At 37.1% G+C, this 21,909-nt stretch overlaps 1 protein-coding gene across 23 annotated transcripts in view; it reads left to right on the top strand.

Moving 5' to 3' along the window:
* ank1a (ankyrin 1, erythrocytic a) overlaps nt 1-21,909 on the top strand; it is a 99,453-nt gene that overhangs the window by 32,009 nt on the left and 45,535 nt on the right. For 12 of the 23 annotated variants that reach the window (XM_043238814.1, XM_043238818.1, XM_043238829.1 and 9 more), the window contains exons 3-25: nt 7,082-7,183; nt 9,303-9,401; nt 10,135-10,233; nt 10,487-10,585; nt 10,816-11,001; nt 12,363-12,404; nt 12,701-12,799; nt 12,877-12,975; nt 13,055-13,153; nt 14,126-14,323; nt 14,439-14,537; nt 14,915-15,013; nt 15,143-15,241; nt 16,051-16,248; nt 16,350-16,448; nt 19,185-19,283; nt 19,408-19,605; nt 20,582-20,680; nt 20,774-20,872; nt 21,105-21,203; nt 21,296-21,388; nt 21,497-21,569; nt 21,708-21,728. In XM_043238814.1, coding sequence (XP_043094749.1) covers nt 7,082-7,183; nt 9,303-9,401; nt 10,135-10,233; nt 10,487-10,585; nt 10,816-11,001; nt 12,363-12,404; nt 12,701-12,799; nt 12,877-12,975; nt 13,055-13,153; nt 14,126-14,323; nt 14,439-14,537; nt 14,915-15,013; nt 15,143-15,241; nt 16,051-16,248; nt 16,350-16,448; nt 19,185-19,283; nt 19,408-19,605; nt 20,582-20,680; nt 20,774-20,872; nt 21,105-21,203; nt 21,296-21,388; nt 21,497-21,569; nt 21,708-21,728 — 2,497 coding nt within the window. Of the gene's footprint in view, nt 1-2,564; nt 2,722-7,081; nt 7,184-9,302; nt 9,402-10,134; nt 10,234-10,440; nt 10,586-10,815; nt 11,002-12,362; nt 12,405-12,700; nt 12,800-12,876; nt 12,976-13,054; nt 13,154-14,125; nt 14,324-14,438; nt 14,538-14,914; nt 15,014-15,142; nt 15,242-16,050; nt 16,249-16,349; nt 16,449-19,184; nt 19,284-19,407; nt 19,606-20,581; nt 20,681-20,773; nt 20,873-21,104; nt 21,204-21,295; nt 21,389-21,496; nt 21,570-21,707; nt 21,729-21,909 lie in introns of those variants that run through there. The other 11 variants (XM_043238826.1, XM_043238817.1, XM_043238825.1 and 8 more) reach the window with 8 other exon arrangements.

The raw sequence follows: 21,909 nt of genomic DNA on the forward strand, positions 1-21,909 counted from the left end.
TGGCCAGGATGAACAGCAGTGTGGTTTTCAGTAATTCCGCTTCAGATGATGGGCATTTATCCATGCACAAATACATTTCCAGGTGATAACTTCACTAAGTGATTTGGTGTGAAGGCAGAGTATATTTGATCCAAGTACTGATCCTGTTGGTGTGGAGATGAAGCAGATCCTTTTTGTGGTATTTGGTTCTGTTCTGTAATATCTGTAATATCTAAATCATTGGTAGTAGATTTAGTAGACTGATGAGAGGTTGGCTGCTTTAGATGTATTAAGTAGCTACCTTATTCACCAAGATTTAATGAAATTTCCCAAATAAAGTTAAAATTAATTACTTGAGTATGGATAAAGTTGATTCGGGTAACAATTTAATGTGATGATTTTGCAGTAAATTACACTGCAGTTGGATTGATGTCATTCCTGATATGTAAATATGAGGGGGGAAAAGAACTCAAATGTTATTTATCATATTTTTATGGTTATGCAATGATTTCTAATTGATGTGTTTAAGACATAATGCAGTTAGATTAAAGATTGTAGAATTTACACATTACTATGTAAGCATTGCATATCTAGCATTGCAGACAATTACCTCACATGGCTTGAAAGGAAGCATGAGGACTATGCAGGAGCTACACACAGAATACACATAGCCTCTCCAGTTCTGCTTGCACTAGTCACGATTAACAAATGCGGCGCCCTCTAGTGCCCGATAATACTAAGTCTTTATTTATTTATTATTTATTTACTTGTTGACCCAAACCTGTGACTTTTTTTTTCCTTCTGTGGGACACCAAAGAAAAGGTTTCCATTTCCTTTTCAAGTTTGGAACAAGACACGGGTAAGCAAATGACGGAGTAAACTAAGTTTATCTTTGATTGTTAAATAAATCTGGGGTTTCAGGCCATTGCAGGCGAATAAAAAGTAATACTAATATTGCCTTATGTGACAATTAAAATCAGTAATTTAGAAAACGACTGCTTATTCCTAAACTAAATGATTAAGTGTCAGGCCCAAGAGTAGATATTTCAATCTACTATCTAATATCTAATCTAATAATATCTTAAAACTCTCATTAAGGTAGTCTTATTCCATTGCTGTATATTGCAAATTTCTAGTTGGTCAACTTTTTTGGTCTTTTCTATATAAATATTTAAGCATACCATTTATTTGGAACATTATGCTATAATTTTCAAGAAAATATATAAATAACAAGAAACTTTCGATCTTTTCACAATGCCAGTCTTTCATCTGGTAGAGCCGAAAATTGTTGATCCAAAAGTTAACCAAATGGGAAATCGGGAATCTTTTTTCTATTGAAATGGCTGGTTTTTGAAGACATTTGCAACTGAATATCATTTATTTTTAAGGTGTCATTTTTACATGTTACATGTACTGTATACTACTATATAATTAACTGTTCATAATTACATACCCTAATTCATCTTTGTTACCCTAAGATAAAGCCTAATCCTAAACCTAACCATGTAGTACATAAATGTATACACTTAAATGTATAATTACACTGTAATAAGGACGCTTTAAAATAAAGTCTACCCCAGTTCATTACAACTCAGAAAAAAACATGTGAAAAAGATTCAAACGCAGGTCAGATTTTTTTAATTTTAAAGACTTAGGAAGTAATCACACACATTTTTTACATACATGCAATTAACACTGGATTTACATGTTTAATTTACTTTGATAAAGTGCTTTTATTTACTGTGTTTGATACAGTTTATTAAGGGGTAATAAAAATGTGCTGCAGAGCAGGAATAGCTCCTGTTATTTCTTTGAAAGAATCAAAGTCGAGTACTTTGAATCACCTCTTGATTCCTGTGTCCCCTCAAAAGGCCGAGTGATTCACAGCCACTGCAATAAATCCCCTAGAGAGGGAATCACCATAGCAATCCCAATTCCTCCCTATCAAGCCACTAACTGGAAAACTCATTTTAATTGATAACCTGAGCTCTAAATGTAGTTTTACTTCATCCAATTCTGCAATGCACATTTATTTGGGTGCATACCATTGGCGTAGATGTGCTTTTCCCAGCATGGGCCTAGGAGAGAGAAGATGGAGGGGCCTTTTCAGGCTGGGAGTGACAGATCTTTTATTGAAAGAGACTGGGCCCCCCTCTCACACGCACACACACCATGCCCTCCCCATCCGTGTCTGGGCCATTGTCACCAGGCTTGGTGCTCCTGAAGTACCCCCCACCCCACCCCTTCCCACCCCACCCTCCGAGAGTCTTTGTCACTGTAAGTCCTTCTGCAGACTGAAACAGTGCCAAACCTCACGAACACACATACATAATGTGTCCTTTTCCCAAAGGCTCATTCAGAAGGGTCCTTTGCTTGTCAGAATGCATCGAGCAGGTCCGCACAGATCGAGAACGCTCGGCGGAATGGAAAAATGGGGAGAGAGACTTATGCCATTATCTAGTTTTGGGTAGAAGTGTGTGTGTGTGTGCAGATATTGACAGCATTCCTCTGGAGATAAACCCTTCTGGCCTCAAAGACCCCAGCCCCACCCAGCCCCTTCGCAAGTGTGTGTGTGTGTGTGTGTGTGTGTGTGTGTGTGTGCAGGGGGAAAGGGGCAGTGCCCGGACCCCTACACCCAGATAGTGTAACGCTGGAAAGCAGTGAGGCAAACGACGTAGAGAGAGAGAGAGAGAGAAATAGAGAAGGTGTACGGGGATGCCAACCAAGACCATCATTTGTGGAGTAAGTACAACTTTAATGAAGATTGTTTCAACTTCTTAGTTATTTTTTGTTGAAAATTGAACATTCTGGAAACTTGCTCATGTTTGCAGTTGTTTTTCTTGCCTCGAAATACACATTACAAGCAAGTTTTGGGGCCACTAAATATATTGGTAGCACATTTTTTTAACAGTATATTTACTAGTAATAGCAATAAATTACACTCACATGCAACTAACACTAAACAAAAACCTAACAATATACAGTAGAAAATACATGTAGTTAAATCATATTTCTTATTAAATGTATAATTACTTTGTAACAAGGATACTATAATAAAGTGTAACAATTATTTAAATGTGTGCTAATGAGCGAGCAATTCATATTAAAATAGTCACAATTGTTACAAAAATACAGTCAAGTATATTTTAACATTGCTTTATCCCGTTCATGGAATATCTGGTGTTTGAGTCACAGCCGGAACTGTTACATGCAATCATCTGTTCTCTTATAATTTCAAACGTATTTTACAGTAGTCAAGAGAGAGAGGAAACTGCATTGTTGCAAAATGTACTCTCAAACGATGCCCTAAAGATTTTTATTCTTTACATAATGTGCAAGGAAGGCCAAAGCACTGATGTAACAAATATGCATGGGACATAGAATAAAAATATTCACATTTATACACGAGATTAAAAAAGCTAGGTGTTAATCACATTGTGCAGTACTCTGTTTTGGGATCTGTGTAGCTGTGGCACAAACAAACACCTTTGCACTTGGTTTATAGATTGCTGAATAGAGCACAGAGAACTTCTGAAAGAGGAACTCAAAGTCTTGAAAATTGACATCAGATGTGTTCAGTGATGCAGATTTCACAGGTCCTTGAAATATTTGGACGGAGCTATCATTTTCTGAAACTAAGTGGCATCTCCAAACAAATGCTTTTATTTTCTGAGCCATTTAAACATTTTTTTATTCAGCTAATGTCAAGGTGATTTTGAAGGATGTATATAATTGATTCCCCTTCACACTATGAACACAAATGCTTGACAACAACATGTCCAGTTGTCTATTTCCAATATTTAGAATTGTACAGCGCATTTTATTTTGTAAAAAGTAAAGTTTATTTAAAACAAATGGTACTTGGTTTGATATATATATATATATATAATGCAATGTGATTTACAAATATTTAGATGCAGTTTGGATACATTTTGGGAACACTAAATATTTTATTTTGTCCATGTCACACTAAAATTACACAAAAAAGTACTGAGCAACTGCAATTAAAATATCTACTTAGTGTATATTTAGATTTAGGATTTCTTTTAACGTTTAGTTTCCTATATTAATGCATACTTTACTATTTTCAAATTAAACAGACTTCAGCAATTAGTTTTATCATTCTTTTAACATTCATTTGCAAACACCACTGCATACCGTTTAACACTTGCTCTTTTTATCTGTTAACCATCTTATATAATGCAAGACTAGTCAGTGAAACCTGCCTTTTTGCATCCTCATGCATAATTGGAAATAGTTATGCATTTCTGCGGATATCTCAGTCAGCATATGAATATTTATGATTGGTGATAGTTTGCCTCTCCTCGGCAACTGTTCATTTGTGATCCTGATAGACGAGCCCCAAATGCATCCAGTGCATCATCTGAAGGAAATGGTCACACAGGATATATTTATAATATAGAGTGCACACGAACACACCAAGGCATTAATGTGCATGAGCTGAATTTTATGGTGTTGTGACGTATGAATCTCATTCACTTTCCCTCCGTGGGAATTACGCATCACCACCTGGTCTCGTATGTTTGCTGCGCAAGCACATTTATTGTGATGGATGGCGTTCTCTCTGTGTGTTTGCCTTTGTCTGTGTGTGTTTCTCAGTAGAGGTGAATTTAAAGACTCCTTGGTCCACTCGCTCCGTCTCTCTCTCGGATGCAGTCATAAACACACACACTGCAGTGTTGCGTCGCTGTGATGATGTCATCCAGTCTGCTGCAGTACTTCTGCTCTTAGAGAAGGGAGGAAAGCTGGGGCTCGGTGCTGATGTGCTTTTTTCATATCATTATACGAGGTTTTATTAACTGTTGCGTCAACTGTCATTCGCGTTTGGCAAGGTTATTCGCTGAAAGCTTTGTAATTCGCGACGATGAATCAACAGGACTGCATTGCTCTGATAATTTGTTTATGAAGTACTTCTTTCCTGACACTAGGATGTCATTTGCGAGAAAGCTCATCAATTCTGGAAGTCGGGCATATGGATCGTGCAATATTTATAGTTTTTATACTTTCATTTACCAACTGGAAAGGCCAAAACAGCATCTTTTGCCTTGTTTTGTTTGTCTTCTTGGTATATAATGGTGCACTGCATAGAGGTGTGGAGAATTTAGCAAGCCAGAGGCTAAGAATTAGGTGTGGTCTACATGATCATCTCCACCGTCTTATCTGTCTCAAACACACACTCATGCACAGTGACGTCACATTTTACGCATGTAGGGGACTCCAAAATTGGTTACTTAATTCAGAGTTTAAAAATGCATTACTGGAATAGGTAGTAACTACACATGATTTTGATTAAATATGTCATTTTTGCTCTATATTATACATTTAAAACCTTTTTAAGTGGATTTTTTAAATATTTGAAATTAAGACATTTTCATAATCAGTGTGTAAAATGGCATGTGGTTTTAGTAACTATTTTCTTCTTAAATATGTTTAAATATGCTTAAAAATGTAAAAATGTAATTTCCTGTGATGTTAGCAGCATCATTACTTCAGTGTCACATGGTTTTTCTAACATGCTGATGATCGACAAAGCAACAGTTACGCATTTGTGGAAATCGATAGAGTGTGCTTTTCAGGATTCTGTTGATGAATGAAAAGTTTAAAAGAACAGAATTTATTGGAAATATAAATTTTTATAAGTTTTTACGGTCCCTTTTTTATAAATTAAATGTATCCTGGCTGAATAAAAATAAATTAAAAAAGAAAAAAATCGCGCTGACCCTTTAAAGTGTAGTTTGTGAATTCTGACACAGCCAAAGAGATGGGGGAGAAAAATTGTGCTCCTAATTCTTGGGAGGTCATAAGTCGTCCCCATGCCAACTCATGGGGGTACTCTTCGTGTGTGTCCATGTCTCCATGTACTTGTCAAGCATATTTGATCAGTGAACCAGCCGTGCTGCTCATAAAGGTACACAGTCTCACACATTCCCGCTGCCTCCGCCACAGCAACAACACAACAGATACAATTAACTTACACTGATTCAAAACAATAGTCATAAGGACGTGAAAATCTGTGGAAACCTGCATGTTCAAATGCACAGGAGCAATTACATCCAGATGTGGGATTAAAATCTAAGGGAGCTGCTCTGGAATTTTGCAAACGTGCATGTGTTGTATATAAATTGGCTTTTTAGAAATAATTTGATGCTTGGCAGAAAATGTGAAAATTTCTGTCTACACTGAGTGTGTTTATCAGACAAACAACGTATAGTTAAATTCTCACTGGGGACTAAAAAGTTTTTCTGGTGATTAAAAAAACTAGTGCGTATTGTTTTGACATGTCTGACGTTTTTGCAGTCTGTGTTTGTAATTGTGATGAGGTAACACAAATATGTGTTAAGCGTATTTATTAAGTCTATTATTTATTTAAGTCTATTTTTAACATGATTTTGAAAATGCACTGCTGAAAAGAAAAAAAAAACTCACTGCTTTTTAGTAAAATATTTTTTTTATATTTAAATGAATGGAATAAGGTTAAGGTTTAGTTCACAATAACAGAAAAAAAGCTATTTTCTCTTTATGACTTTCTGCTTTGGTTTTGAGAATCGGTTGTTTTGAACAAATGAGTTTAAGTAAAATGTCAATTAACTTTTTTCCAGTCTTTTTCTTCCTCATTTTGCAGTGTTATATAGTGTCGGTTGTTTGAGGTAATCTGACTTTTGTGTTGTACATGTGTTTACGTTAGTCTTTCTTGTCCATGAAAAAGAAAATGATCTTGAAAGAAAATAGTAAAATAATTTCATGGGACCTTTAAAATTATGTTATCTTTGTAGTCAGCTGTGTGTGTGCATGCTGTAAATATGTATTTGTGTATATATTTAATGTTGAAAAGCTTGTCCTTTAATTGTTTTAATTTTCTGTGTTTTCAGGTTTAGCCCCGTGTTGTTGTTGTTGCTGTTGTTGTTTTACTTCAATGTCATATACTAATTAAAAAAAAAATACTACTGTTAACAAATGTGACAAAACGTTTGGTTATCTTTTTAATAATCTTCTTTTTACGATATAATTAAGTTGTAAGACATTTCTAACTCTTATTTTTTAAATTCTATCCTCCTGTATTACTTCCTGTATTTTTTCTCAGGCTGATGCTGCCACCAGCTTCCTCCGTGCAGCTCGCTCAGGTAATCTGGAAAAGGCTCTAGACCACATCAAGAACGGCATTGACATCAACACAGCCAATCAGGTAAGACTTCCTCAACTCCCTGTAATCCTCAAGTTTTTTAGAAAGGAATTTCGAGGGGTGCTCTAGAAGCCAAAATGTGATCTCAGCGCTCTTGAAAGATCTTGTTACCTCTAGTTGATAAATCTAGAGCACAAAGGGCCAGATGATACGAGGTCACTTTGCACACTTCATTATTTCTTTGGTGCAAAAACAATCTTTAAAATAAAGCTACCGAAGAGGGGTTTCCCCAGCAATGCCATAGAAGAACCATCTGAAGAACCAAGAACTTTTACACTTTTTTTAGTGTGAAGAACATTTTTCATAACTGGAAGAACCTTTTTTTCACTGTTTAATATCAGTGATCCATTCTTAAATGAACTGTTTTTCTTTAGTGTGCAGAACATTTTAAAAGACTTTTCCCATTAAAAAAACCTTATGTACAGTGGAAAGATTCCATGGTTGTTAAAGACTGGAAGCATCAATGGCAAGATCCTTTATTTTTAAGGGTGTAGGAGACCTTCTGAGCGGAAAGACACCTATAATGGGAGGAAGGCAGAGAGCAACTGCAAGACAAGCCAGGGCTTTGGTATTGAACGCTATTCCCGGCCAAGCTAAAAGTGCTTTTCAACACCACAAAAACAGTTGATGCCATCAATGCTATTCTTGGGTGATGAAGATAAGACTTTTTAAGAATTCTCCTAAATAGAAGTAGAACTTAACAAATTAACAATCAGTATTTTTTACTGATTTAGGAGCTAATTTTAAGACTGACTGATTATTTTTTAAGAGTTATGAAGAGTACTTTTATCCTTAAGATGTTTTGTGAATACAGCTCAAGGACAGCAGCTAAAGTGTTCAGGTTTCATTATTGTTCTTCTTTCTTGAAAATGTTTGGTAAATTGTCATGCCATCTAAGAGTGTGCATGCATGGTAAAAGCCTGATGGATTGACTTGATATTTGCGTCTTTACCTTGATTGATTGGAATAATTGAAAATAATTCTCCTTTTTCATGCCTGAACTGTGCACAGACTGTGTGGAGTAGTCTATTTTTTTCCATTTAGCCTAGTTTGTACACTGACATTTTCTGCTGTGTGGTGGACCTGCTTGCATCAGAACAGCAGCAGTAATTGAAAAGATAATGCCCTTTGATTAAAGACTGAATGTGCTGCGAGTGATGACTTTAGCGTTTTACTCCACTTAGTCGTCATACTGAAGCAAACATGTGAGCAGGTCCACAGAGCTCTCTGGAGAGTGACCATGTCTACATGCACCGCTGAGCTCTTTCAGAAACCTACCGAGAAAACCCTTGAGCTAGGACACTGTAGGCTATACTAAACTATTGTTTGGCTTAATACTTAACTTAAAATAGTTCAGTTTATGTTTTATTTATTTCCATTTAGCAATTTTAATTTCTTATTTTCATTTGGCTTTAGTCTTTCAATATATATTTAGATTTTATTTTAGCTGTATGATGTACCAACAGAGAGGTTGTTCTGTCCGTATTCAGTATACTAAATTCAGATATACTGCAAATGTCTATTAACATTTACTGACTAATACAGAGCAGTTTTCAGGAATGCCAGGGTCTTTTTGTATGTGACTGGCGTATAAGGTATGCAAGCTGATCGATCATCACACCTGTTCCAATGACAGAAACGCAGAGCTTGACATCTCCTCATCTCCATAAGATGCGGCGTTTGTTGTAATATTCTGATGCAGCTTTATAACTGTTTGGAATTTCTTCATCCATCCATTCTTTTTCTTTCGTTCCTTCGTTTCTTTCTTTGAGTCACACTGAGATGGGGTGAGTGGTCTCTACAACTCAGAGGGGATAATATCAGCAATGTGAGAAAGGTCCAACCTCACATGTCCTGTGAGGCTGAAGGAAGGCTGTGTGAGGTTAGACCTATCCCACATGGCCCGTATTCTTCCCAGCAGAGAGACCACCGGCCTGCCATCCACCTAAATCACCACCACCACCACCACAATCATCACCATAATCATCATCATCATCATCAGTTGATGTTATTTAACAATTCCCTGTGTGTTCTGTAAGAGACGGAGTGATCTACAAAGACGTTACAAGGCCGTACTGCCCGTTTGATTTGAGATCAGATCACCTACTCTTTCCCTTCACAGAATGGACTCAACGGGCTGCACTTGGCCTCGAAAGAAGGCCATGTTAAAATGGTGCTGGAACTACTGCACCATGGTATTGTTCTTGAGACGACCACAAAGGTAAGCTACAGTGGCCTTGAAAACTACTGTATGTTAACAAAAGCTTCTTCTAGAAATAACTCTTCTGAATTGTTTCACATGTACATTTAAATAACTGCTCTGAAGGTGAAGTCAGTTCCCCCTTAATTTTGTGTATCATAGCAGAGTAACCATAATATTCATAACATTAACTTTGACCATTTCCCTAATTTTTGAGAATATTGTGCTTGAGCTGTTTTTCCACTTTACAATAATTTGTAAATTTGGAGAAACTACATTAGTTAACATGCACTGACCATACTAAAGTACATTTATTAGATCTATTTTATTAATCTTTAATGCTCATTTCAACATGTGCTAATGTTTTTAAAATCAAATGTTGTAACTGTTAATATTTTTTAATTATGCTGAGCTAACAATTGTAATTACCACGGTTAGATTCATTAAACTGTAATATGCAATAAACTTTAATTAACATTAAATGAAAAACTTAAAAACTAAACTGATAAGAAAAAGCTAAGAAGAAACATAGTTATTTAAAATAAAAAACAACAAATTTAAAATGCAATGTAGTAAATTGTTTTTCACTCCCAAAAACTGTACTTTACAATAGAATTATATAAATTACTGAAATGTCAATTACAGTTTTTACTGTATATAGTAAAGAAACCATTTTTTACCAGGAAATGACCATAATTTTTTAATGCATATAAAAAACATGGTCTGTGTCATTCAATAAATATTTCTCTTATAGAAAGGAAACACTGCTCTTCACATCGCTGCATTAGCTGGACAGGAACAGGTGGTCACAGAACTGGTCAACTATGGAGCCAATGTCAATGCTCAGTCTCAGGTGGGCCAATAAAGGGTTGGTTACTAATTATCCGCCAGTATTCACCTCATGTTGACATAAAGCACAATACATAATGGGGCTTATATGTTTTCTTCTTTCCAGTTGCATGTTTTCTTTTGAGCAGTATAGTGATTTTGATAGTGTTGCTCTCTGAACTAAAATCTGTCTGCTTGTATTGTCATCTGTGTATTTGTGTGCTTGTGTTAGTTTGGTATTGTATCTGCATATGGGTGTTTATGTCTGTCTGCAACAGAAGGGCTTCACTCCTCTCTACATGGCCGCACAAGAGAATCACCTGGAGGTTGTGAAGTTTCTCCTGGATAACGGAGCCAATCAGACCATTCCAACTGAGGTAATTCTGCCAAACCTTTAAACACAGTACTTTTTTAGAAACTTAAATACTTAACTGTAATAACTTACACTGCATACAGTTTATTAAAGCCTTTATGAAACGTACAAACATTTAGCATTAAGCCAACACGGTTTGCACACATCACCTTAACCTGCCATTTTCACAGTTACTAAGTTATTGAGTGAAGTACAGATGTTTACATAAAAAAAATGTGTTTGTCTTTCTGACAGGATGGCTTTACCCCTCTTGCTGTGGCTCTTCAGCAGGGCCATGAGAATGTGGTGGCCCTGCTTATCAACCACGGTACTAAGGGCAAGGTCCGCCTTCCTGCACTGCATATCGCTGCCCGAAACGATGACACCCGAACTGCCGCTGTGCTTTTACAGAATGACCCAAATCCTGATGTCTTAAGCAAGGTTTGTGTAAACTGATGGAAAATCTTTTTTTTTGTTATTTTCATATTATACAGTACAATGTATTATAAAAATGTATTATAAAAAAACATTTAGGAAAAAAAAACAAACAAACTTGAAATCGTGTCCCACAATTATTGGCACCCCAATACTTTGTACAACCCCCTTTTGCCAACAAGACAGGACTTAATCTCCTCCTATAACATTTCACAAGATTGAAGGTTCAAGTCTAGGGTCTGAGATGGCCATGGGAGAACCTTGAGTTTGTGACTGCTGAACCCTTTTTGTGTAGATTTTGCTACATGTTTTGGATCATTATCCTGCTGAAAGATCCAATGATGACCCATCTTCAGCTTTCTGGCAGAGGCTATCAGGTTTCTCTTTAAAATGTCCTTGTAGTTCAAAGCGATCAAAATGCCATCTAACAAGGTTGCCAGGGCCTTTGGAAGAGAAACAGGCCCACGTCACAGATCCACTACCATACTTCACGGTGGGCATGAGGTGCTTTTCAGCATACTCCTCTTTTGTTTTACCCCAGACCCACTTAGAGTGTTTGTTGCCAAAAAGCTCTATCTTAGTCTCATCTGACCAAAGCACACAATCCCTGTTAAGTCCCCGTACCGCTTAGCAAACTCCAGACGTATACATTTGTGAGTGTTAGTGAGAAAAGGCTTTTTCCTTGCATGCCTCCCAAACAGCTTGTTGGCATGTAGAGAGCGTCTTGATGGTTGTTATGGAGACTTTGTTACCCCAAGATGTCACTCTTTGATGCAATTCTGTGACTGTGAGGTTCTTACTTCTCTTACCATCCTCCTCACTGTGCGTTGTGGCAAGATAAACCTGGGACCTCTTCCAGCCCTGTTTGTCACTGTGGCAGTTGTTTTAAACTTCTGAATGATTCCTTTGACTGTAGATACGGGCAAGTTAAGGTGAGTGGCTATTTTCTTGCAGCCATTGCCTGCCTTATTTAAATGGTGTGTTCTCTTGTATTTGCTATGTTGACAAGTGAGTAAGAGAATTAGGCCTCTGTGTCACGTCATATTTATACCCCAGAGAAACAGGAAGTCATGAATTACTAATTAAAAGTTCCTAGACACCCTGACCAACAACTACAGAAAAATATTTGTAAAAATCTGTTACATTTTTTCGAGGAATTGTTAGGTGGCAATAATTGTGGGACACATGATTTAAAGGTTTTTTTTTTTTTTTTTTAAATGTATGATTTTTTTTTATATTTGGGTTTTGTTGTTTTAAAAAAGGTAGAATTTTTAGAAGTCCACGAACACATCTTAAACAGGGGTGCCAATAATTGTGGAGGGCACTGTATATACACATTTTTTTCTTACAATTTTTTTTTTTTACAGCAGATCAGCAGAACGATATCTGAAGAATCATGTGACATAAGAGTAATTATGCAGGATATTCAACTTTGCGTCACAGGAATAAATTACATTAAATTAAACATAATATATTATTAATATATTTTAAAATATATTCAAATAGAAAGCAGCGATTCCAAGTGGTAATATTATTTTTAACATTTTTGTTTTTACTGTATTTTTTATCAAATAAATGTAGCCTCGTGAGCAGAAACTTGACAAAACATGAGCAAATCGTGCACACGTGGATTTTTTTTATACAACCGTATTTTACAAGCACAAATGTGCTGGTTACTAACTCAGTTTCCCATGATCCCATGCAGACAGGCTTTACACCACTCCATATCGCAGCCCACTATGAAAACCTGAATGTTGCTCAGCTACTTCTAAACAGAGGAGCTGATGTGAACTTCACGCCCAAGGTCTGTCTTTGAAACATTTCTACACTGACCTTCTGCCTGTTTGCAGTTAATTACAAGTGAGTGTGGCCTTCTTTCAGAATGGGATCACACCTCTACATATTGCATCCAGGAGAGGAAATGTTATAATGGTCAGACTTCTGCTGGACAGAGGAGCGAAGATTGATGCCAAGACAAAAGTATGTTATAAAGCTGAAATCCTAAACTTTAATGACAGAATTTGCTTATGCATTAATTGTTCTTTCGTTTTTATCACAGGATGAGTTGACTCCTCTTCACTGTGCTGCCAGGAATGGCCATGTGAGAATAATCGAGATCCTTCTGGACCAAGGAGCCCCAATACAGGCCAAGACCAAAGTAGGCAACACCCAAATTACATACAGCCACAATAAAGAACAAAAGAAAGACCCTCAGCAACTTTTGAATAATTTGAAGAAAAATGTTGCAGTGCATTAAACTTTCAGCTATTGTTCTTTATTTTCTACAAATTTCTTCATAAACCTGACATCTTTGTGCTTTTTTTACGGTTTATTTTATAAAAAGCAATGCTTCAAATAAGAAAAAAAAGAAAAAGAAGAGTTGTATATCTTAACTGAATATTAGATTTCAATTGACTAATATGATTATTGACACTGTTTGCCCCCAATATACCGTGTCAGCAGTTCAAATGTAATAATACAGTAATAATAATGTAATATTTCATTAAAAACAATACAAAGAGATAGGAGTTGCACTTGGATGCCCGAGAGGCGTTTCAAAGATGGCCACCGAGTGACATGACTTGTCTTAAAGAGAATTTAGCTAATATTAATAATCATTAGAGGTGTGACGAGATCCGACTGGTCTGATAGTGATATGATGGAGTGTGAGAAATGACCAGTGTTATACCTTGTCTACACAGAACGTGAGCGGCATGACAAAATACTATAAAAGTCATAATCAGTAATTCTGACGCTGTAGTTTGAATATGAGATTCAATATTAATTTACTGACAATAAATATATAAACCTAGATACTGTGAATTTAAAACACACCCAGTTTATTAGTACTTCTACAAAATTCTGACCCGTTTCCTTTCTGTTTTATTGCCAAATATGCATTACATTAAGTTGTTAATTTTCTTATGTTAAACTGTATAATCTAAATGTACGAACATTTTATATGTAATTCAAATAAAATAAATGTAGTAATAATATTCAACAACCTCAAAAATGTTATGTAAAACAGAACGTTTAATATGAATAAAAATAAAAACCCTACCTGATTCCCTTAAATTAAAAAAAAAAACCCATTGGCAGCTCTAAATGTTCCCATATGTTCACTGCACAGAATGGCCTTTCTCCAATACATATGGCAGCCCAGGGCGATCATTTGGACTGTATCAGACAGCTATTACAGTACAATGCGGAGATTGATGACATCACTCTGGACCACCTGACCCCACTGCATGTGGCAGCACACTGTGGACATCATCGCGTGGCCAAGGTGCTTCTGGATAAAGGAGCCAAACCAAACACCCGTGCTTTGGTTAGTAAACAATTAAATGACACAAATGGCACAACCGATGTACGTAATAACGTTGTTTTGAAATATATATCTAGAAGCTGTTGACTTACATATAAATATCTCATGACATGCTTAGAATGGCTTCACGCCACTCCATATTGCCTGTAAGAAAAACCACATGCGTGTAATGGACCTACTGTTAAAACATTCTGCATCCCTGGAGGCTGTAACCGAGGTGAGCAACAGCATCATTTCACAGTATAATACAAATTAAATTCACAATAAAAGGGCCTCAAAACATAAAAGAGATACAGTGGTCATTTAAAGGGCCGTGATGTATTTAGATACAAAAACAATAAAAACACAAAATTTGGTAGAATAGATAGAAAATCCTTTGCACTCAATAGGTGCAGTCAAAACGAAAGTCCTAACAGCTGATAGAAAAAATAACCCACAAGCAATCCATACGCTTTAGTAAATGAGAATTTCCATTAAGCAGCATGTTTTTTTGATTAGAGCACTGACAAGTATAGAGATGTTACCATTTCATGCAGCCATGATTACAAGCTGTGACATGTTCAGTTTTGTGTCTGTTTGCTTTCTGTCCAACAGTCAGGACTCACCCCACTGCATGTGTCCTCCTTCATGGGTCATCTGAATATAGTGAAGATACTGATGCAAAAAGGAGCTTCACCACATGCCTCAAATGTGGTAAGACATGGAATTTCATCTTTGAAAGCAACATTTTCTTTTATTTCTGTTTGATTATATGTAAACTGCGCTTATACTGTAATCTTACAGTATGTGATCATGAGCCTGTACGTTAATGCGTATTTGTAGAAAGTTGAAACACCTCTGCACATGGCATCTCGAGCTGGTCACTGTGAAGTTGCTGAGTTCCTGTTGCAGAATGCAGCTCCAGTGGACGCCAAAGCCAAGGTGCATTTCATTATTTTTATTGATTTGTATTTTTATTTGTTTTTTTACACTCTTAAAAATAAAAAGACTTAAAAGGTACCTCACATAGAAGAATAGAAGAACCATTTTGGTTCCACAAAGAACCATTCAGTCAATGGTTCTTTAAAGTGCCAACTTTTTATAATCCAAAGTTTAATTAAAGCTTAGCCAAGTAAGATGAGGAAAAAGTTTAAATAATACAGTAGAAAACAGGAAAATATAAGTACAATTTAATTTTAGTCTATTTGAAAATCATGAAATTTAAACCTTTTTTTTCTTCAAATGTCTAAAAGCAAATATAATTTTGATTAAATAATATTTTCACTTGACTCCAGAGTGTTGATGTGCAATACACAGGCTAGCTTTACTGAACATAGAAATGATCATTATTGTGTATTCTTCTGCTTATTATTTTTTGCCAGTACATAACAAAAATGATGATGTATGATTTAAAAAGACATCACAACAAACATAAAGTTTATTCACTCTTTATTCACATTAGGGAAACCTTTTTACTTTACCTTGAGTCTAAATTCTATTTTCATATTAGCTAGCTTTAGTTCATGACAATAAGTTATAAAAACCACAAAACTTTTAAATTGATCTACACTAGTAACGTTTTGGCTCATGAGTGAATAAAATGTATCAATATATCCACACACACACATACATATATATATTGGCTGTAATTTGTTTGGTAAGTTGGTCCAAAGTATCACATGCTTCAGTGTCGCTGTTATTTGTTTAAAATGAATTACTTTTTAAAAAACGTCAACCTGTACTTCTGTCAGGATGACCAGACACCGCTACACTGTGCCGCCCGCATGGGCCACAACGAGATGGTGAAGCTGCTGTTGGAGCACAAGGCAAACCCCAACTCCACCACAACAGCAGGACATACTCCACTGCATATCGCTTCCCGTGAGGGACACAATCAAACTGCCAGCATTCTCCTGGACATGAACGCCCAGCTCACCAAAATGACCAAGGTACAAACAGTCCTGCCCAAAACCAAGATTACCTGCTTACTGTATTCAAGTTTTAAAACTTTCTCTTGAAACCATAATGCTGTTTTATTGGTGCCATGCAGAAAGGCTTCACTCCCCTTCATGTAGCAGCCAAATATGGGAAGGTGGATGTAGCAGTGCTGCTTTTAGAGAGAGGAGCCAACCCAAATGCTGCAGGAAAAGTATGAATCAGCTGCACACATGCATATGTTTATATAAATATAATTTATTCTATCTGATGAGGGTTTATTAGCATTAATGGTTGACCAAAATGGTTGCATGTCGACATAAGTGTAATCAGAAACAACCAAGTAATTCAAATGAAGTCAACAACTATAATCTAATTACAATTTATCCTCTACAGTAACATATTGCTAATTTAAAAACATTACTGCTATCTCTGTACATTGACGAGGCTGTTGGTTGATTTTGAAACCAATCATTTAAAAATGTCTAAAATTATCTATTACCATCCTTGAGAAAAAGTACACTTTAGCATATTTTAAAAAAAGCGTACTTAATATGGAAATAATGTACTGTGAAGTTAATGTATTTTTTTAAATGCTTAATTGTTAATTGCAATAAAATGAATATGTGTTAAAGTTTAAATTTATATTATGTGCAGTTAGCTGACCTTTGTCCAGCTGAATGCTTTAAAACCACTTAAGTGCATATTTATATGCAGTATAGTAATTACTTTGCTGAATGTACTGAAATGTGTTGAAACTAATATGCATGAAATATTACTATTATATTAGTAATAGTATATGTTACATGTGTGTCGTGTTTGTTGTTGTGCCCTGTCTTTCTGTTTCTTCTTATTTGGTCTTGTCCTTGTTGTTGTGATTATTACTTAATTAGTCCCCACCTGTGTTTGCTCACCTGTTTATGTTCTCCCAATTATGTTTTTGTGCTTCAATACCCTGTCTGTTGAGTTCTCCCTTGTCGGTCCTTAATGTTCTTTAATGTACTAAGTGTGTGTAGTGCTAAGTTCCTGGATTAAAAGAGTAATTTTGTTAAATCCTTGGTCAAGATGATTTACTACAATCACGACACATTACAGAAGTTCCGACCAATACTGTAAACATGGCTGAGGACATGCCCTGGTGTTTGTGGCAGAGTGGGCAGACGTTGGAAAGTTATGTGCAGGAAATCCTTGTGCTTTCCAACAAGGTAAGCTGGCACGACTTGTTCCTGGGCACATATTTTCTGCTGGGACTGGAGGACACTATCCGCTTCCTAGGTGTGATTATCCCTTGATCGAGCTGATAAATCTCGTCCTTTAGTTTAACTGTTCTGACTTTGAGGTAGAGGAAGTTCCTCGTCCAGTGCCCTCAGAAATGAGCCGTGCCCCATCCGCCTTCACATACTTCCCCAAAAGATCCTGCTACTAATATCCTCCCAGCGCTGTTTCTGGCCTGAGCCTAGAAACACCTGCCTCGCCAAAGTCACAAGCACCAGTGACTGTGCATCCAGAGTGCTCTCCAGTGCTGGTGTCTCCAGAGCGCCCTTCAGTGACTGTACAGCCAAACCCTGGTTTCTTTCAGTTGTCCAAGGACACCATTGGTTCCTTCCAGAGTCCATGCTGCAAGAGTGCCCCTGAGCCCAAACTGCAAAAGTGCCTGCAAGTGTTAAGCCTGGAGGAGCCTAAAGAATTCCCTCCCACCCGTTCCTGTCCACGGCCCCGCTGCTCACCATCAGCCCTCCATCAGTGTGCTGGATATGCCCCGGGTCTGCCAGTCTCCATCGGCATCGTGGCTGGGGGATTCCTCAACTATGCCTCCAGCCTCCGAATCTCGGACTCTGTCTCGGTTCATCGACAATCCAGCATTTCTCCTAGCTCCCTCTCTGCCCAGCTCTGCCGGGCTCCCTCATCCCTTCGACTCATCCCTTGATCAGTCGTCGACCATCCACCGCCTCAGGATTCCACTCCTCCAGCTTCACCTTGTTCTTCCAACCCCTTTGCTCTGTCAGGCTCCTCCTTCGCCTCGGCTCCACTGCGGCCTTCCAGATCCCTGTCTCCGCATTGGTTGCTGGTGCCATTGGCTCCACATAGGCCCTCTGGATCCTCGACATCACTCTGGCTCTTGGGCCCGCAACTCCATCCCGGGCTCCTCCTCCACCTGAACTCCTTGAACTATCTTCACTGAACTGCCAGGGGCGGTGTTACTCTGCTACTTATCGGCCTCCCCTCCCTTTTGTGCGTTATATGCCGTGAGTCATGCCTGGTGGTGGGGGGCGGGTAATGTTACATGTTTGTTATGCCCTGTCTTTCTGTTTGCACTTATTTAGTTCTTCCTGTTCCTGTCCTTGTTGTTGTGATTTATTAGTTAATTAGACCCACCTGTGTTTGCTCACCTATTTCTGTTCTCCAAATTATGTCTTAGTGCTTACCCTGTTTGTTTGCTGAGTTCTCCCTTGTTGGTCTTTATTATACTAAGTGTGTTGATGCTAAGTTCCTGGATTAAAAGAATAATTTAGTTAAATCCTTGGTTGACGATTTACTACAGCCACGACACATCACAGTATTAGTATGTTAAATAATACAAAATATAATAAAAAAATGTAATATTAACACAATACAGTTTAAGTCTTTCAGTCAAAACTTTAGATCTGCTTTAGTGTGTTAATCAAAACATCAGAAAAAGTGTACTTCTTTAAAGCACAACAAAAGAGAAATAAAACATACATTAAAATGACAAAATTCACCTTCTATAGTGTGTTAAACATCGTCATGAAGGTATCTCTCTGTAATTACACTTAAGTGGCCTTTATATTTCATGGACATTACATTATCTGTTTTTTTTATTTACTTTCATAATTTGAAGTACAATACAAGTTCTCATTCATACTGTATCTGTTGAGTTTTCATTTGGTTCTATTGATGGTAGTGAAGTAAGACATCATCTCCTCTATAGGTTGGACTCACACCGCTGCACGTAGCCGTCCATCATAACAACCTCGATGTGGTCAATCTTTTACTCAGCAAAGGCGGATCACCACACAGTGCCGCTCGGGTATGAAACTATTTATTGCTCTACTTAACACACTGAAAACACTCTCAGTCGTAATCATTCTTTTGAGGTATTTTTTCGAGCCACAAAGTGCGTTTAACTGTTAACTCCTTTTTTTTCTTCTCAGAATGGCTACACTCCTCTCCACATTGCTTCCAAACAGAACCAGGTGGAGGTAGCGAGCAGTTTGCTGCAGCATGGAGCTTCTGCCAATGCTGAGTCATTGCAAGGGGTCACACCATTACACCTAGCCTCCCAAGAGGGCCAACCAGACATGGTGTTGCTGCTTATCTCAAAGCAGGCCAATGTAAATCTAGGCAATAAGGTAAGATTACTGTACTTCAATTTTTTTCATCCTTTTTTTTAATGAACCAAAGCAGAAACAAAGCAAATTTGCATTTCCTTAAATGTGAGTATTTGCAAGGCAGCAAAAAGATGTTAAAAAAAATGATGAGGATTCACATTTTCACTCAATCCTTTGAGATGAAAAAACGTGATGTACTAAGTGAAGTACACTCTCAGAGAAAAGGGATCTAAAGCTGTCACTGGTTCAGAATCTTTTCAAAAAGTAAATTTTGTATATTATTTAGCTGTACTTAGGTTTTGAAGGATGGGGAGGTAAAATAATAAAATAAAAAAAGAAATAATTAAGTAAAACTGCTTCTGAAAAGTTAATGCATTATCTAGCGTACACAAAAACAAGACATGTTTGTTAATATTGGTTATTATTAACTTTTCTGTATTAAATTAATGTACTTCTTAACATTGATAGCTTATTTTGGACATTTGATAATGCATTAGTTGAAGGGTTACTCCTCCCCAAAATTAAAATGTTGTCATTAATCATTTATCCCCATGTTTAAACCATTTATCCCCATCATTTATTTCCCACAATTTAAGATATTTTGAATAAAAACCCTGAGGCTTGTGATTGGCTGCTTATTATTCAAATCAAAGCATAAATACATGTAGAAGACGTATCATACATCGTAACAGCTTACGATATTTGTGCTCAGTGGATGCTCTCCAAAATGGCGCCATAGTTACTTTACAGTCACAAGCCTCCCAGTTTTCATTCTAAAATATTTTAAATTGTGTTCCAAAGACAAACAAAGCTTGTACTGGATTGGAACGACATTAGGGGCAAGTGATTAATGACAACTTTTTCATTTTGGGGTGGAGTAATCCTTTATGGTGAACAAACATGCACACCTCTTTTCAAGCGGAACCTCTCTCAACATTATAAACACACATCATGCTTTCTGTACATATGTTGACAAACGTCTCTTGTCTCTCCTCAGAGTGGTCTGACTCCTCTTCACCTCGTAGCTCAAGAGGGGCATGTCGGCATTTCTGATATACTAGTGAAACATGGGGCGTCTGTCTACGCTGCCACACGGGTGAAAACTTGCATCTCTTGCAATGAAATACAACTTTTTTTACGCAGTGTACATAATGATTGATAACAATATTCATTGTTGATTTCTCTTCAGATGGGTTTCACTCCACTTCATGTGGCTTGTCATTATGGCAATATCAAGATGGTTAAGTTCCTCTTACAGCAACAGGCCAATGTAAACTGCAAGACCAGGGTAAATAAAAGATTAGTTTTTCTTTGCTTAACATTAGTTTAGTTCTTCTAATTACTGCAGATGTTCTTCCTTGGATTGCTATTCCTAGAAATAAGAGTAGAATCAATCTGAGCACAATAAGACAATATTAGGGTATGAATCTCTGGAGGAGACACATTTGAGGAGCAAGATGAGACATCTTTCTTTCTAATGAAATCTAACTGTGAGTCTGTCCTCTTTTTGGGATTGTTAGATGGGATATACTCCTCTTCATCAGGCTGCTCAGCAGGGCCATACAGACATTGTAACGCTTCTCCTGAAACATGGCGCGCAACCAAATGAAATTACATCTGTAAGAGCCCAACCTCTTTTAAATTATTACCATCATTTCAAAATAGGTTGGACCCTGACAAATACAAACAAAAACATTTCAATCTCCTGCAGAATGGTACGTCAGCTCTTGCCATCGCGAAGCGCCTCGGATACATCTCAGTCATTGATGTGCTCAAACTGGTCACTGAAGAGACCGTTACCATGGTGAGTTGCAGCTTTCACAAAAATGTATCACCTATGTTGGCAACTGTAATATAAATAAAATAAACTGTAGAAAGCTGTAATGTGTTGTAATCAACATGTTCCTTTAAGACCACCACAGAGAAGCATCGCATGAGTTTCCCTGAGACAGTTGATGAGATCTTGGATGTGTCTGAAGATGAAGGTAAATCAGCTCTTTGTTTAATGCCATGCTCTGTTTGAGTTGTTAGCATCATTTTCATAAGAATTACAAGACATAGAATAATACAATTTCTTTAAATGAGTGGACATTTAAAGAGCATCCTGCTCTTGGTTTTTCTAGGAATTGCACAGCTTACGTTAGGTATGAATTTCCCTCTTTCTTCTTTGTGCGGTGACCATTGTCAGTGACTTCATTTCAAGCACACACACACATACACGTACACGCAAACACTGTCATTCTCTGGTGCACTGAATATTATAATGGATGTGTCATTAGCATGTATGCATTGATGTTAATAAGCCTGTTTTATTCCTAAAGGTAT

The sequence above is a fragment of the Puntigrus tetrazona genome, chromosome 5, assembly GCF_018831695.1.
Source record: "Puntigrus tetrazona isolate hp1 chromosome 5, ASM1883169v1, whole genome shotgun sequence".
In the NCBI taxonomy this organism is placed as follows: domain Eukaryota; kingdom Metazoa; phylum Chordata; class Actinopteri; order Cypriniformes; family Cyprinidae; genus Puntigrus; species Puntigrus tetrazona.